Genomic DNA, 17761 nt, shown 5'->3' on the forward strand with positions numbered 1-17761 from the left:
TGGGCTGCAATCTGAGGTGCAGTTAACTCTAATGAACTTATCTTTTGCAGCCGAGGTAACTCTCGGTCTTCCTTTCCTGTGGCGGTCCTCATGAGAGCCAGTTTGATCATAGCGCTTGATGGTTTTTGCGACTGCACTAGAAGAAACGTTTAAAGTTCTTGAAATGTTCCGGATAAACTGACCTTCATGTCTTAAAGTAATGATGGACTGTCATTTCTCTTTGCTGATTTGAGCTGTTCTTGCCATAATGTAGACTTGATCTTTTACCAAATAGGGCTATATTCTGTATACCACCCCTACCTTGTCACAACACAACTGATTGGCTCAAACGCTTTAAGAAGGAAAGAAATTCCACAAATTAACATTTAACAAGGCACACCTGTTAATTGAAATGCATTCCAGTTGACTACCTCATGAAGCTGGTTGAGAGAATGCCAAGAGTGCGCAAAGCTGTCATCAAGGCAAAGGATGGCTACTTTGAAGAATCTAAAATCAAAAATATATTTGGATTTGTTTAACAATTTGTTGGTKTTATGTCATAGTTTTGATGTCTTCACTATTCTACAATGTAGAAAATAGACAAAATAAAGAAAAACCCTTGAATTAGTAGATGTGTCCAAACTGTTGACTGGTACTGTATATAAAACAATCAGAATTCAAACTACTCTGCAATATATATTATTTTCTACGTTTTGTTGCATCGACAATTGTATTGGTGTGGGTGCGTTCATTCAGTGCAGGCATAGGACTTAGTTACGACTCCGGTGCAGTAGGGGGGAGTAWATCATTTTTGCTAGTAATTTCGTTTGTGTAGGCGAGGATAGATTCGAGAGATTGGTTTCTAAATCCCTAAACGTAGACAGACTTTRCGCTGAATATTTTATAATTCTTGCAACTTTGTTATGATCGACTTGTTGACAAAAGCCTACAATTTCACCTAAAGAAGCAATCTAGCTAAAAGCAAGCTTTTATGAATTCGTACATTGTTGTTTTATCTTAGCTAGCGCATTGCCATTAGTTGGTAAGCTAACATTAGCTCAGCCCGGATGCGGTGAACTACAACAAGCTTTGGCCTTGGAAGAGTTGAGCATCGGGCTTGATTATGTCAAGCAACCGTCAACAGCAAACTGGCGGTGGAGCAGGTCCTGGGCCTGGAAGTAGCAGCAGTACCGGTGGCACTACCAATGCTAACGGTGCTACCAGCGTAACGTTAGGCGGCAACGATAGTGCGAATGTGAACAATTCTCCAAATGTTGTGCCCTCGCGGACTCTGGCAACAGCTGGCGAGGGGTTGCTTGTACCTGGAGTGGCTGTACAGTCTCCAAGAAGCTTAGCCCCACTAAGCAGATCCAGTTCATCCTCCTCTGGCACCAGCAGAAAACGTCCTCTCCACCAAGCACCTCTCTACAATGGTCTCTTGAATTCCTACGAAGATAAMAGCAACGATTTTGTGTGGTGAGTTTTCCTGAAAAATGCTACCTTAGCCTGCTAGCTAACTTACTTGGCTAACTTTTAGCTAACTACCGTAACTAGCTTGGTGACTAGGTGTTGTTAGTTACATATGTAGGAATAGCTAGATAGTTCAACTTGAGTGCATTCTTGTTTACAATGTCCATTTGACAGTTGGTTAGCTAGAGTTACGTAACGTTGTCATTTAACCAGACTCGCTGATGTTTCCATATCTGAACACTGTCAAAGTAAAGTTAATGTTGTTGCATTACATTTTCTTTTCAGCCCAATCTGTTTTGAAATGATTGAGGAGGCACATATGACAAAATGTGGACACAGTTTCTGGTAAGCAAACATGATTGCATTGGCAAGGATATAGTAACGTTACTTCCATCTAATTCCTATAACACCGTTCCATATTAGCTACCGCTAATTCCTTTTGTATCGTCCACCAATGCACCATTCATTTTTTCCTATGCTGGTTTTCTTGAACTAACATACCCCATTCTATTTCTGGGTTCAGCTACAAGTGCATTCGCCAGAGTTTGGAGGACAGCAATAGGTGCCCAAAATGTAACTACATCATTGACAATGTGGATCAGCTCTATCCAAACTTTCTTGGTAGGTTTGTCTCTTAAAAAACAATTTCTTAGATGGGTGCATTACTTATGTGGTGTAGCAACAGTTGAAGTCGGAAGTTTACATACACTTAGGTTGGAGTCATTAAAAGTCGTTTATCAACCACTCCACAAATTTCTTGTTAACCAACCATAGTTTTGGCAAGTCGGTTAGGACATCTACTTTGTGCATRACACAAGTAATTTTTCCAACAATTGTTTACAGAAACATTATTTCACTTAATTCACTGTATCACAATTCCAGTGGGTCAGAAGTTTACATACACTAAGTTGACTGTGCCTTTAAACAGCTTGGAAAATTCCAGAAAATGATGTCATGGCTTTAGAAGCTTCTGATAGGCTGATTTACATAATTTGAGTCAATTGGAGGTGTACCTGTGGATGTATTTCAAGGCCTAGCTTCAAACTCTGTGCCTCTTTGCTTGACATCATGGGAAAATCAAAAGAAATCAGCCAAGACCTCAGAAAATAAATTGTAGACCTTCACAAGTCTGGTTCATCCTTGGGAGCAATTTCCAAATGCCTGAAGGTACCACGTTCACCTGTACAAACAATAGTACGCAAGTATAAACACCATGGGACCACGCAGCCCGCATACCACTCAGGAAGGAGACATGTTCTGTCTCCTAGAGATGAACCTACTTTGGTGCAAATCAATCACCAGAACAACAGCAAAGGACCTTGTGAAAATGCTGGAGAAAACGGGTACTAAATTACCTATATCCATAGTAAAACGAGTCCTATATCGACATAACCTGAAAGGCCGCTCAGCAAGGAAGAAGCCACTGCTCCAAAATCGCCATAAAAAGCCAGACTACGGTTTGCAACTACACATGGGGACAAAGATTGTACTTTTTGGAGAAATGTCCTCTGGTCTGATGAAACAAAATAGAACTGTTTGGCCATAATGACCATCGTTAGGCTACCCGAAATGTTTGACCCAACACAAACAATTTAAAGGCAATTCTACCAAATACTAATTGAGTTTATGTACACTTTTGACCCACTGGGAATGTGATGACAGAAATAAAAGCTGAAATAAATCATTCTCTCTACTATTATTCTGACATTTCACCTTCTTAAAATAAGGTGGTGATCCTAACTGACCTAAGACAGGGACTTTTTACTCTGATTAAATGTCAGGAATTGTGGAAATGTATTTGGCTAAGGTGTATGTAAACTTCTGACTTCAACTGTAGCTTCTCTACAGCCTTGTCACAGGTTTTGTCCCAAATGGCAACCTGTTCCCTATTTAGTGCAGTACTTTTATATGGGCCCTGGTAAAAAATTTAGTTTTGTTCCTTTCTAATAGTACTAATAGTAATACTAACTCTTGTTTTGATTTGATACAGTGAATGAACTTATTCTCAAACAAAAACAGAGATCAGATGAAAAACGCCTGAAGATGGACCATCCGGTAAGTGCTTCAGCAAATCAGGTCACACACACACACACACACACACTTGCAATGGAAACCAGACCTTGGTCAAATATTACAACATGAGAACATAATGCAGACAACAAAATTCTGGTCTGGTTTTCAAAACACAGATTGAGCCTWGTCTTGGACTGAAATGCAAGCTCAATGGAGAATCTCCTTTGAAAAAGCTTCTTCGTCCCAGAGATGCAAACTCGTCTCTTTTCAGATATATTTGCCATTTTGATCTTAAAATAGGTCATCCAGGTGAATCATGTAGATCTGTAAAACAAAATTTGGAGGGGTGTCTGACAAAAAGTGCGCATATCGAAATTAATGACTGAGCACAGAATGCATCCCTACGTGTTCTACAAATAGAATATCAGAGTTCAGTGTGCTGTCAGATATGTCATATCAGAATGAGTGCTTCATCCAATATCACGTGTGACAGCTGTGAGCAGCCAGCTGCATCCCCTAACCAGCCATTAGTCTACTCAGCTGCTTCTCGCCGTCTGTTCTTTCTGTGCATCTACATCCGTTTATTGTTATTTAGCTGTGATGCTGAGGTGTACAGACACCGATGGGGTTTCTGTTACAATAGTTTAATTATTGGGGCGGCACGCATTTACCTGTAAGAACCAGCAGGCCAGTCTGACTAGGCTTTGCTGAGGAAAAACATTGCAGCAGAAAGGAAGAGGCAAAGCGAGAGGTTTCACACGCCAAAATCTGTCAAATTAGCCCTGTGCGTTTCTATGGACTTATTTTGGACCTACGCTTGTCATTATATACAGATCTCTGAGCACAGTGGCAGTAATACTTACGTCTTTACATCACTGAAAACCGCAAGTTTCTAGCCCGAACCACTCAAAACTTATCCCCCATGTTACCGGAGMTACCATCTCCTCTTTCTACCGCAAATTGAGGCACATTTTATATAATTTTATAAATCATGTCGCGGGCCGTTTTAAACTACTTGCGGGACAGTTTTTGGTTTAATAACAAACTACCTTGTTTAGTCATATTACCTTGCTGGCTAGCTAGCGTACAACTTTGGCTATGCACAAATTTGGATGGGATGGCACAGGAAAAACGGAAAAGGGATAGATAACCTACTCAAAGAGATGCTTCAAAGGYAGGATGCATATGCCTACTCAATGTAATTCTAAGCTAAATCTGAATAACCAAATCTATTTTTCTGGTGTTCCTTAAATTCTGTTTGGTGCCTAACCTTTGGGAGGGGTGTGTGTGTGTGTGTGAGTGAGAAAAAGTGTGTGTGTGTGAGGGAGAGTGTGTAGGATGTGTATAAAGTGGTCTGAATAGTAGGTTAAAGATGGTTTCATATAGGCCTAGTGCAGGGTTTCCCAAACTCTGTCCTCTGGACCTCAAGGGATTCACATTGCCCAAGCAAAAACCAGCTGATTCAAATAATCAACTAATCATCAAGCTTTGATCATTTGAATCAACTGTAGTGTTAGGGCAAAAACCAAAACGTGCACCCCTTGGGGTCCCGAGGACCGATTTTGGGAAACGCTGGTCTAGTGTGTTTTCCCCTTACTGCCACATTGAAAATGCAGATCAGTATGCATTTCTATTCCTTACTACATTCCTCCTGCCCAATCATAGGTAGGCCTTTGGAAATTAGCGAATCAGCTGTTTTCTGCAGTAGCCTTTTCTATTATACAGTAAAAAATAAAAAGTGTGTAGTCCAGGACTAGATGTTGTCTGTGTCCAGGAAACCGCAATTAAAGGTAATAGTGAAGGAACTCAACAGTTAACTTAATTTACCAAAAGTATGTACACATTTCATTGTGTATTTCTCATGTTTTAGAATGGGTCAAGATGGCARGTGTTCCAAGATGTCCTGGGCACAGACCAAGAGAACCTAGATCTTGCTAATGTCAACTTGATGCTGGGACTCCTTGTACAGAAAAAGAAACAGCTGGAAGCGGTATGTATATTTTGTGTAGGCAGTGCATATTTAACCAGTATAAAATGAATGGCGTCGGGCGGCTTTACGCTAACCGAATGTGAACTTGTATGCTTTACCCTAACTTTTACCTTAACCTCACTGAAGCTATACCACATTAACCGTAACAAACCCTTGTCAATCCCTATGCTGTTTTTTCTGCCAGTCAAATATACACTTTTGTTTATTCTTAACATAAAATTAATCCTATAAAGTAGGGATGGGCATTTAAAATATCAGTTATCAAATAATATCATGATATTTTTTCAGATATCTGGATAGTTGAAATACATGTGTGTTAAGGGAAAGTGTTTTTTAAAAACTTCCATGGAGACCTGCTCTTGCGACATGAGAGAGCCGGTGCCCTGCGCTCTGCTTGTTTCAGCAGAGGGGTGAGAGAGGAGCAGGGGCCGGTGTGTGTGACAGTCTATGTGTGTAGCACGGAGGGAGAGAGAGAAAGCAGCCAAACCAACTCACGCTAGTTAGACAAACATGTTGCTACCATAGGTACTATCAGATGGTATGATAGATAACCTATCTTGACTGCGTCAAATTGTTGTAAAGAAGCAAGGCTAATTGAGGCTATTATGCTGCGCTATTCAACCAATGTCTGCAACTCCATTCATATAAAACAATATCCTACCTGATGGTTGATCATTGTAGCCTGCTCCTTTTCATTTGTGTGTAGGCTACCTGTGCGTCTTTCACTCATAAAAATTGTCAAACTGTTTCATAAAAATTCAGAATGTAATGGTCTATCTATGTAGGCTATGTAGCAATATCACATAGATAATTTAAAAGAAATGGGCTTTATAGTCATACCTTGATCGATCGACCTTTAACTCTGTCTGTTTATTCCCATAGGAATCACAAGCTGCTCAACGTCAGATCCTAATGGAATTCCTCAAAGAAGCAAGAAGAAATAAAAGAGAGGTGTACCCCATCTCTGTTTGGGATTGCATCTAAATATATTTCTATATTTAAGTACAGTATTAATCTGTGAGGAAATAACCATTTGTTATTGTGTTTTATCAATCAGCAACTGGAACAGTTGCAGAAGGAGCTAAACTTTTTGGAGGAGGATATCAAGCGTGTTGAGGTAAAATAATGTACATAGATAGCTATTTTAACATATCTGTACTCCTGAAATGAATTAGAATTCAGAGGTCTAGTTTCCTAGACACAGATTAAGGCTAGTTCTGGAGTAAAACGCGTCTCAGAAACCACCACAGAATTTGACAAATGTACTCCTCCACTGTGTTTTTTGGTTTTCATGTACAGTTATGCAGGTTAAGCCTGTCTGTTGATGAGTTTTTAAAGCGAAATAGATTGTACATTTTCTAGGAAATGAGTGGACTGTACTCGCCAGTGAGTGACATGGATCGTAACTTGGACAGCACTGTACCTAATTTCGAGGCTCCCTCACCTGCACCCAGGTAAAACAAAATGTCCTGTACTTCAATTATTCTTGTGAAAGGAACAAAGTAAATATCTGACTCAGAATATATTCATCTTTCTATGAATATCCTTTAAAAGGTGTGAAAGAGTTGAGGTTTGACAGGAGACAGATACAGTTGAAGTTGGAAGTTTACATACACCTTAGCCAAATACATTTAAACTCAGTTTTTCACAATTCCTGACATTTAATCCAAGTAAAAATGCACTGTCTTAGGTCAGTTAGGATCACCACTTTATTTTAAGAATGTGAAATGTCAGAATAGTAGTAGAGAGAATATGTTATTTCAGCTTTTATTTCTTTCATCACATTACCAGTGGGTCAGAAGTTTACATACACTCAATTCGTATTTGGTAGCATTGCCTTTAAATTGTTTAACTTGGGTCAAACATTTTGGGGAGCCTTCCACAAGCTTCCCACAATAAGTTGGGTGAATTTTGCCCCATTCCTCCTGACAGAGCTGGTGTAACTGAGTCAGGTCTGTAGGCCTCCTTGCTCGCACACGCTCTTTCAGTTCTGCCCACACATTTTCTATGGGATTGAGGTCAGGGCTTTATGATGGCCACTCCAATACATTGACTTTGTCGTCCTTAAGCCATTTTGCACAACTTTGGAAGTATGCTTGGGGTCATTGTCCATTTGGAAGACCCATTTGTGACCAAGCTTTAACTTCCTGACTGATGTTTTGAGATGTTGCTTCAATATATCCACATAATTTTCCTCCCTCATATTGCCATCTATTTTGTGAAGTGCACCAGTCCCTCCTGCAGCAAATCACCCCCACAACATGATGCTGCCACTCCCGTGCTTCACGGTTGGGATGGTGTTCTTTGGCTTGCAAGCCTCCCCCTTTTTCCTCCAAACATAACGATGGTCAGTATGGCCAAACAGTTCTATTTTGTTTCATCAGAGGAGAGGACATTTCTTCAAAAAGTACAATCTTTGTCCCCATGTGCAGTTTCAATCCGTAGTCTGGCTTTTTTATAGTGGTTTTGGAGCAGTGGCTTCTTGCTTGCTGAGCGGCCTTTCAGCTTATGTCGATATAGGACTCGTTTTACTGTGGATATAGATTATTTTGTACCTGTTTCCTCCAGCATCTTCACAAGGTCCTTTGCTGCTGTTCTGGGATTGATTTGCACTTTTCGCACCAAAGTACGTTCATCTCTAGGAGACAGAATGCATCTCCTTCCTGAGCGGTATGACGGCTGCGTGGTCCCATGGTGTTTATACTTGCATACTATTGTTTGTACAGATGAACGTGGTACCTTCAGGCATTTGGAAATTGCTCCTAAGGATGAACCAGACTTGTGGACGTCTACAATTATTTTTCTCTGAGGTCTTGGCTGATTTCTATTGATTTTCCCATGATGTCAAGCAAAGAGGCACAGCGTTTGAAGGTAGGCCTTGAAATACATCCACAGGTACACCTCCAATTGACTCAAATGATGTCAATTAGTCTATCAGAAGCTTCTAAACCCATGACATCATTTTCTGGACTTTTCCAAGCTGTTTAAAGGCACCGTCAACTTAGTGTATGTAAACTTCTGACCCACTGGAATTGTGATACAGTGAATTATAAGTGAAATAATCTGTCTGTGAACAATTGTTGTAAAAGTTACTTGTGTCATGCACAAAGTAGATGTCCTAACCAACTTGCCAAAACTATAGTTAGTTAACAAGACATTTGTGGAGTGGTTGAAAAACGAGTTTTAATGACTGAAACCTAAGTGTATGTAAACTTCCGACTTCAACTTTATATATTCATAGTACCAGTCAAGAGTTTGGACACACCTACTCATTCAAAGGTTTTCCTTTATTTTACCAGTTTTCTACATTGTAGAATAATGGTGAATACATCAACTATGAAATAACACATATAGAATCATATAGTAACCCAAAAAGTGTTAAATCAAAATATATTTTTAGATTCTTCAAAGTAGCCACCCTTTTCCTTGATGACAGCTTTGCACACTCTTGGTATTCTCTCAACCAGCTTGACCTGGAATTATTTTCCAACAGTCTTGAAGGAGTTCCCACATATGCTGAGCACTTGGCTTGTTTTTCCTTCACTCTACCATCCAACTCATCCAAAACCATCTCAATTGGTTGAGGTCAGGTGATTGTGGAGGCCAGATCATCTGATGCAGCATTCCATCACTCTCCTTGGTYAAATATCCCGTACACAGCCTGGAGGTGTGTTGGGTCATTGTCTTGTTGAAAAACAAATGATAGTCCCACTAGGCGTAAACCAGATGGGATTGCATATCGCTGCAGAATGCTATGGTAGCCATGCTGGTAAAGTGTGCCTTGAATTCTAAATAAATCACAGACAGTGTCACCAGCAAAGCACCCCCACACCATTACACCTCCTCCATGCTTCACGGTGGGAATCACACATGTTGAGATTTTGCACCAAAAATGTAATTCAGACAGATTTCCATCGATTTAATGTCCATTGCTCTTGTTTCTTGGCCCAAGTATTGCTTGTGTTTCTTGGCCCAAGCTCTTCTTATTGGTGTCCTTTTGTAGTGTTTTCTTTGCAGCAATTCGACCATGATGGCCTTATTCATGCAGTCGCCTCTGAACAGTTGATGTTTAGATGTATGTCTGTTACTTGAACTCTGTGAAGCATTTATTTGGGCTGCAATTTCTGAGGCTGGTAACTCTAATGGACTTATCCTCTGCAGCAGAGGTAACTGTGGGTCTTTCTTTCATGAGAGTCAGTTTCATCATAGAGGTTGATGGCTTTTCAAATCAAAAATCAAATATAACTTTGTCACATGCGCCGAAAACTATAACGTGTAGACTTTACCATGAAATGCTTACTTACAAGCCCTTAACCAACAGTGCAGTTCAAGAAGAGTAAAACAAATATTTACCAAGTAGTCTAAAATAAAAGTAATAATAAAAACGAACACAATAAGAATAACAATAAGGCAATATACAGGGGGCACCGGTACTTAGTCAGTGTGCAGGGGTACAGGTTAGTTGAGGTAATTTGTACATGGAGGTGAAGCGACTATGCATAGATAATAAACAGCGAGTAGCAGCAGTGTACAAAAGTGAGGGGAGATCAATGTAAATTGTCCGGTGGCGATTTTATTAATTGTTCAGCGGTCTTTAAGCTTTTGAGGAGCCTTTTTTGGTCCTAGAGTTGGCGCTCCGGTACCGCTTGCCATGCTGTAGCAGAGAAAACATTCTACAACTTGGGTGACTGGAGTCTCTGACAACTTTATGGGCTTTCCTCTGACTCTGCCTATTATAAAGGTCCTGGATGACAGGAAGCTTGGCCCCAGTGATGTACTGGGCCATTCGCACTACCCTCTGTAGCGCCGTGATGCAACCGGTCAGAATGCTCTCGATGGTGCAGCTGTAGAACCTTTAGAGGATCTGGGGACCCATGCCAAATCTTTTCAGTCTCCTGAGGGGGAAAATGTTTTGTTGTACCCTTTTCACAACTGTCTTGGTATGTTTGGACCATGATAGTTTGTTGGTGATGTGGACACCAAGGATCTTAACTCTCGACTGCAATTTGCAACTGCACTTGAAGAAACTTCCAAAGTTCGGATTGACTGACTTTGTCTTAAAGTAATGATGGATTATCGTTTCTCTTTGCTGATTTGAGCTGTTTTTGCCATAATATGGACTTGGTATTTTACCAAATAGAGCTATCTTCTGTATACCACCCCTACCATGTCACCACTGATTGGCTCAAAAGCATTAAGAAGGATAGAAATTCCACAAATTAACTTTTAACAAGGCACACCTGTTCATTTAAATGCATTCCAAGTGACTAACTCATGATGCTGGTTGAGAGAATGCCAACAGTGTGCAAAGCTGTATTCAAAGCAAAGGGTGGCTACTCTAAGGAATCTTAAGTTGTTTGCCACTGCTAGCGGYCTTTACCTTTTGCACAGACACCCAGCCACTTTTAGCCTGGATAATACTTGCCAGTATCGGACTGTTTTCTCCACTTTCTCCGCTTCCTGCCGTAAGCGCTGGACCATTACCCCTGATCATCACAGCCAGCTAGCTGCCACTGAGTGGCCCAGCCCCGACGCTAGCTTTGAGCCAGGCCCACCTCCCGGCATGTTAACAACAGAAGCCTCCTCCCTAAGTTTGTTTTACTCACTGCTTTAGCACACTCCGCCAACCCTGATGTCCTTGCCGTGTCTGAATCCTGGCTTAGGAAGGCCACCAACAGATTTCCATCCCCAACTACAACATTTTCTGTCAAGGTAGAACTGCGAAAGGGGGAGGAGTTGCAATCTACTGCAGAGTGAGCCTGCAAATTTCTGTCATACTTTCCAGGTCTATGCCCAAACAGTTCGAGCTTCTAATTTTAAAAATGAATCTCTCCAGAAATAAGTATCTCACTGTTGCCGCCTTTTATAGACCCCTCCTCAGCTCCCAGCTGTGCCCTGGACACCATATGTGAATTGATTGCCCCCCATCTATCTTCAGAGTTTGTTCTGTTAGGTGACCTAAACTGGGATATGCTTAACACGTCGGCCGTCCTACAATCTAAGCTAGATGCCCTCAATCTCACACACATTATCAAGGAACCCACCAGGTACAACCCTAAATCCGTAAACATGGGCACCCTCATAGATATTATCCTGACCAACTTGCCCTCCAAATACACCTCTGCTGTTTTCAATCAGGATCTCAGCGATCACTGCCTCATTGCCTGCATCCACTATGGATCCGTGGTCAAGTGGCCACCCCTCATCACTGTCAAACTCTCCCTAAAACACTTCTGCGAGCAGGCCTTTCTAATTGACCTGGCCCGGGTATCCTGGAAGGATATTGACCTCATCCCGTCGGTAGAGGATGCCTGGTCGTTCTTTAAAAGTAATTTCCGCACCGTCTTAAATAAGCGTGCCCCTTTMAAAAAAAATAGAACTAAGAACAAATATAGCCCTTGGTTCACTCCAGACCTGACTGCCCTCGACCAGCACAAAAACATCCTGTGGCGGACTGCATTAGCATCGAATAGTCCCCGCGATATGCAACTTTTCAGGGAAGTCAGGAACCAATACACGTAGTCAGTCAGGAAGCAAAGGCTAGCTTTTTCAAACAGAAATTTGCATCCTGTAGCTCTAACTCCAAAAAGTTTTGGAACACTGTAAAGTCCATGGAGAATAAGAGCACCTCTTCCCAGCTGCCCACTGCACTGAGGCTAGGAAACACTGTCACCACCGATAAATCTACGATAATCGAGAAATTCAATAAGCAATTCTCTACGGCTGGCCATGCTTTCCTCCTGGTTACCCAAACCTGGACCGGCACAAATCAGCTGGGCTAGACAATCTGGACCCTCTCTTTCTAAAATTTTCCGCCGCCATTGTTGCAACCCCTATTACCAGTCTCAGCCACGCTCAAAGGTATTAAACAATATCATAACCGCCATTGATGAGAGACAGTACTGTGCAGCCGTCTTCATCAACCTGGCCAAGGCATTCGACTCTGTCAATCACAGTATTCTTATCAGCAGACTCAACAGCCTTGGTTTCTCAAATGACTGCCTCGCCTGGATCACCACCTACTTCTCAGCTAGAGTTCAGTGTGTCAAATCGGAGGGCCTGTTGTCCGGACCTCTGGCAGTCTCTATGGGGGTACCACAGGGTTCAATTCTCAGGCCGACTCTTTTCTCTGTATATATCAACGATGTCGCTCTTGCTGCGGGTGATTCCCTGATCCACCTCTACGCAGAYGACACCATTCTGTATACATCTGCCCTTTCTTTGGACACTGTGTTAACAAACCTCCAAACGAGCTTCAATGCCATACAACACTCTTTCCGTGGCCTCCAACTGCTCTTAAACGCTAGTAAAACTAAATGCATGCTTTTCAACCGATCGCTGCCCGCACTCGCCCGCCCGACTAGCATCACTACTCTGGACGGTTCTGACTTAGAATATGTGAACTACAAATACCTAGGTGTCTGGCTAGACTGTAAACTCTCCTTCCAGRCTCACATTAAACATCTCCAATCCAAAATTAAATCTATAATCGTCTTCCTATTTTGCAACAAAGCCTCCTTCACTCACACCGCCAAACATACCCTCGTAAAACTGACAATCCTCCGATCCTTGACTTCGGCGATGACATTTACAAAATAGCCTCCAACACTCTACTCAGCAAACTGGATGCAGTCTATCACAGTGCCATCCGTTTTGTCACCAAAGCCCCATACACCACCCACCACTGCAACCTGTATGCTCTCGTCGCCAGACCCACTGGCTCCAGGACATCTGTAAGGCAGAGCTTTACCTAGCAAAGACTTATCTCAGCTCACTGGTCACGATAACAACACCCACCTGTAGCACGTGCTCCAGCAGGTATATCTCACTGGTCATCCCCAATGCCAACACTTCCTTTGGCCACCTTTCCTTCCAGTTCTCTGCTGCCAATGACTGGAACGAATTGCAAAAATCACTGAAGTTGGAGACTCATATCTCCCTTACTAACTTTAAACATCAGCTATCTGAGCAGCTAACCGATCGCTGCAGCTGTACACAGCCCATCTGTAAATAGCACACCCATCCAATCTACCGATGTCATCCCCATATTGTTTTTATTTACTTTTTGCTCTTTTGCACACCAGTATTTCTACTTGCACATCATCATCTGCACATCTATCACTCCAGTGTTCATTTGCTAAATTGTAATTACTTCGCTACTCTGGCCTATTTATTGCCTTACCACCTCACGCCATTTGCACACACTGTATATAGACTTTTTTTCTATTGTGTTATTGACTGTACGTTTGTTTTCCATGTTTAACTCTGTGTTTGTCGCACTGCTTTGCTTTATCTTGGCCAGGTCGCAGTTGTAAATGAGAACTTGTTCTCAACTGGCCTACCTCGTTAAATAAAGATGGAAAAAAATATATATATATATTAAAAAATAAAAAATATTTTTGGTTACCACATGATTCCATATGTGTTATTTCAGACTTTTGATGTCTTCACTATTATTCTACAATGTAGAAAATAGTAAAAATAAAGAAAAGCCCTGGAATGAGTAGGTGTGTCCAGTTTTGACTGGTACTGTATATATACTTACGGTAACAAGTCTTGTCTTTGCAGTAGTCTTATAGATTCTACAGAGTATGTCAGTCAACCTCCAGGTTTTGGTGGAACTTCACAGGTAAGTCTGACCCACTGTAATTTTCTGAGAGGCATACGCTGCATCCCAATTCTCCACCCTTCTAGTCATCATGGATTTAAATGCATAGGATTGGTGTAAGCATTGGCTGGGGTGAGTTTTCACCATTGTTAAATCCATGCGACAAAGTGTGCAAGTTTACACTGGAGAAGGATGGAAAATCGGAACGCAGCCATAGAGAACCGTTGATTTAGTTTTTTCAGGTTCAGGATTTGCAAATGTATGTGTTTAGTGTCTCATGTTTGTGATTTCGAGTCTTCTATTTCACCRTCAGGGAAAGAGACAAACATGGTACAACAGCACTCTGGCTTCTCGGAGAAAGAGGCTCACAGCACACTTTGAAGATCTGGAGCAATGCTACTTCTCTGACCGGATGACGCGGATAACAGGTAACCTCTAGGTTTCAGTAGAATTTGGATTATACAGCGCTACTTAAAAGGCTTCTCTGGAATGAGGTCCATATCTGGGTGAAGTCATGGGTGAAGTCATGTCATGTATTCCAAAAGAAGAATGTTGACAGCATCTCCCACAAATGACCACAACAAGCCACAACAACTTTTAGTTGACTAAACTACATTATCTTGCAGAACATAATTTAGACTTGAAGTTCCTGCCAAGACATGAGGACAAATCCCATAATAAACAACTAAAACATTATTAATTTTCTAAGTGTGTTCTGGATTCAAAATTTGTTTGTCTTGTTTTAGATGACACCAGGAACTTAAATCAACTGGATGATTTCATGGAGTGTCTCTCAAAGTTCACACGCTTCAACTCTGTGCGGCCGTTGGCGACCCTGTCTTATGCTAGTGATCTCTACAATGGCTCCAGTATTGTCTCTAGGTAATTTCAACTGTCAAACACAACACCTTTTGATGGCTTAGCTTATTAGTTACTGTCATAGGGCCAGTTTCCCAGACCTTGACTAAGCCTAGTCCTGGAATAAATCAAATCAAATGTTATTTGTCACATGCGCTGAATTCAACAGGTGTAGACCTTAGTGATTACTTACAAGCCCTAACCAACAATGCAGTAAAAAAAAAAAAAAAAAACTTTAAATGAATAAGAAGTAAAAGTAACAAATAATTAAAAAGCAGCAGTAAAATAACAATAGCGAGACTATATACAGGGGGTACTGGTATAGAGTCAATGGGCGCGGACACCGGTTAGTCGGGGTAATATGTACATGTAGATAAAGTTATTAAAATGACTATGCATAGATAATAACAGAGTAGCAGCAGGTTAGATTCTCCCTTGAGCTTTCTTTTTCGTCTAGGTTTAATTAAGGTCAGAGAACCTGGCCCATTGAGTCCACCAGCTTTCTGATTCTACTCGTTAGATTTAGCTCCATCCTAMTGGTTAGTATGTGCTTTGACCTGCGGAGGGTGCTCTTGTATCACAATACATCTTCTATTTGCCACTGGAGTGTAGCAGAAGGTACTGTAATGTCGTTTGCTGCCTCTATCTCTATGGAAAAATTGCAATCTAATGGGAGACATGGTGTTTTCCCAGTTGGCGCCCCATTCCCTATATAGTCCAGGTCAAAAGTAGTGCACTGAACTATATAGGGAATAGGCTACCATGCTTTACAAATCATGAAGTATTGCTTTATTGCACCTACATTTGCCATTGTGTTACTCGTTTGATGTGACGTCTTATTGGCTATTGAGCTTGATGTTTTGCTCTCTCTGTCTCTGCAGTATTGAATTTGACCGTGACGGCGATTACTTTGCCATCGCCGGCGTCACCAAGAAAATCAAGGTGTTTGAATATGGTACTGTGATCCAGGATGCTGTGGACATTCATTACCCTGTCAATGAAATGACGTGCAACTCCAAAATCAGGTGCCCTTTAACCCCATTTTATCGTTGAGAATTACCAACTCTGTATTATAATAGAAACTATACACTTMACAATTTGGGGTTTGTTTTAAAAGCTGGCATAGATTTCCGTATGTTTTCTATATCTAGCATATTCATTAATCCTCCTAGAAACATGGAAGAACAGTTCTCGGCTCTTACATCCCCATGCATTTTGTATTTCAGCTGTATCAGCTGGAGCAGCTACCACAAGAATCTGTTGGCTAGCAGTGACTACGAGGGAACAGTCATCCTGTGGGATGGTTTCACTGGMCAAAGGTCAAAGGTCTATCAGGTATGCACCAGGGGCCTCCTTTATAACCACATTTCTGTAGAGCTGTGGGCAGAATGTTTTGATATTTCGCAGTGACTTTTTCAAACTAAACATGCATGCTGCCTATAGCAAGTGCCTATCCCCGCATCCTGCAAGATTGACTGTATATTGGAAACAATTTAAAAGTATGCTTCAGCCCACACTTCTATTCAAAGGATAAGTTGTTGTTCAATATTTTGTTTAACAATAGATTATTGTGTTTCTATCGGACAGTCACACTGTAGTCTCCCCATACTGTCAAGTATTTTAAATAAGCTACCGGTCTATTTCCTGTGTTGGCAGAATGTTACATTTTTTGCTGTAATTTATGCTGTATCTGGCAAAGGATTGTCCGTTTCTGAAAGAGACAATGATGGCAAATTGTTGTGGACCTGTCAGCAGAGCGTTTGAATTCAACAATGTCGTCGAAAATCTCATTCCAAAATCATCTGCATTAATATGGATTTTGTCCCCCCTTTACTGGTATGACAGCCTCCACTCTTCTGGGAAGGTTTTCTGCTAGAATGTGGAACATTGCTGCAGGGACTTGCTTACATTCAGCCATGAGCATTAGTGTGGTCGGGCACTAAATTTGTGCAATTAGGCCTGGCTCGCAGTCGGTTTTCTAATTCATCCCAAAGGAGTTCGATGTGTTTGAGGTCAGGGCTCTATGCAGGCTAGTCAAGTTCTTCCACACCGATCTCAACAAACCATTTCTCTATGGACCTCGCTTTGTGCACGAGYGTAATGCAATGTTATGCTGAAAGGGTCTTCCCGAACGTGTTGCTACAAAGTTGGAAGCACAGAATCGTCTAGAATGTCATTGTATGCTGTAGCGTTAAGATTTCCCTTCACTGGAACTAAGGGGCCTAGCCCGAACCATGAAAAACAGCCCCAGACCATTGTTCGTCCTCYACCAAATTTTACAGCTGGCTCTATGCATTTGAGTAGGTAGCGTTCTCCTGGCATCCGCCAAACCCAGATTCATCCGTCAGAATGCCAGATGGTGAGTGTGATTCATCACTCCAGAGAACACGTTTCCATTGCTCCAGAGTCCAATGGTGGCGAGCTTTACACCACTCCGGCCGACGCTTGGCATTGGGCATGGTGATCTTAGGCCTGTGCGCGGCTGCTCGGCCATGGAAACCCATTTCATGAAGCTCCCGACGAACATTGCTGACGTTGCTTCCAGAGGCAGTAAGGTTGTGTGAGCCTACCACTTCGCTGTTGTTGCTCCTAGACGTTTCCACTTCACAATAACAGCGCTTACAGTTGACCGGGGCAGCTCTTGCAGGGCAGAAATGTAACATTTTGGCATCCTATGACAGTATCATGTTGATAGTCACTGAGTTCTTCAGGAAGCCATTCTACTGCCAATGTTCGTCGATGGAGATTGCATGGCTGTGTGCTCGATTTTATACACCTGTCGGCAACGGGTGGGGCTTTGAAGTTTTTTTTKGGCATGGAATGCCAAAAAAAACAAATTGAAA

General features: G+C 41.7%; 1 protein-coding gene across 2 annotated transcripts in view; it reads left to right on the plus strand.

Annotated features, from left to right (window-relative positions):
• The first annotated feature begins 789 nt into the window (after positions 1 to 789).
• The window catches only part of LOC111956730 (COP1 E3 ubiquitin ligase), a 36208-nt gene continuing 19236 nt past the window's right edge, over positions 790 to 17761 (plus strand). For both annotated transcript variants that reach the window (XM_023977288.2, XM_023977289.2), the window contains exons 1-13: positions 790 to 1455; positions 1735 to 1794; positions 1973 to 2070; positions 3440 to 3504; positions 5333 to 5452; positions 6335 to 6403; positions 6510 to 6569; positions 6815 to 6906; positions 14021 to 14081; positions 14374 to 14488; positions 14807 to 14942; positions 15800 to 15943; positions 16145 to 16253. In XM_023977288.2, coding sequence (XP_023833056.1) covers positions 1103 to 1455; positions 1735 to 1794; positions 1973 to 2070; positions 3440 to 3504; positions 5333 to 5452; positions 6335 to 6403; positions 6510 to 6569; positions 6815 to 6906; positions 14021 to 14081; positions 14374 to 14488; positions 14807 to 14942; positions 15800 to 15943; positions 16145 to 16253 — 1482 coding nt within the window. In that variant the 5' untranslated portion in view covers positions 790 to 1102. The remainder of the gene's footprint in view (positions 1456 to 1734; positions 1795 to 1972; positions 2071 to 3439; positions 3505 to 5332; positions 5453 to 6334; positions 6404 to 6509; positions 6570 to 6814; positions 6907 to 14020; positions 14082 to 14373; positions 14489 to 14806; positions 14943 to 15799; positions 15944 to 16144; positions 16254 to 17761) is intronic.

This window comes from Salvelinus sp. IW2-2015, linkage group LG32 (assembly GCF_002910315.2).
Source record: "Salvelinus sp. IW2-2015 linkage group LG32, ASM291031v2, whole genome shotgun sequence".
NCBI classification, from domain to species: domain Eukaryota; kingdom Metazoa; phylum Chordata; class Actinopteri; order Salmoniformes; family Salmonidae; genus Salvelinus; species Salvelinus sp. IW2-2015.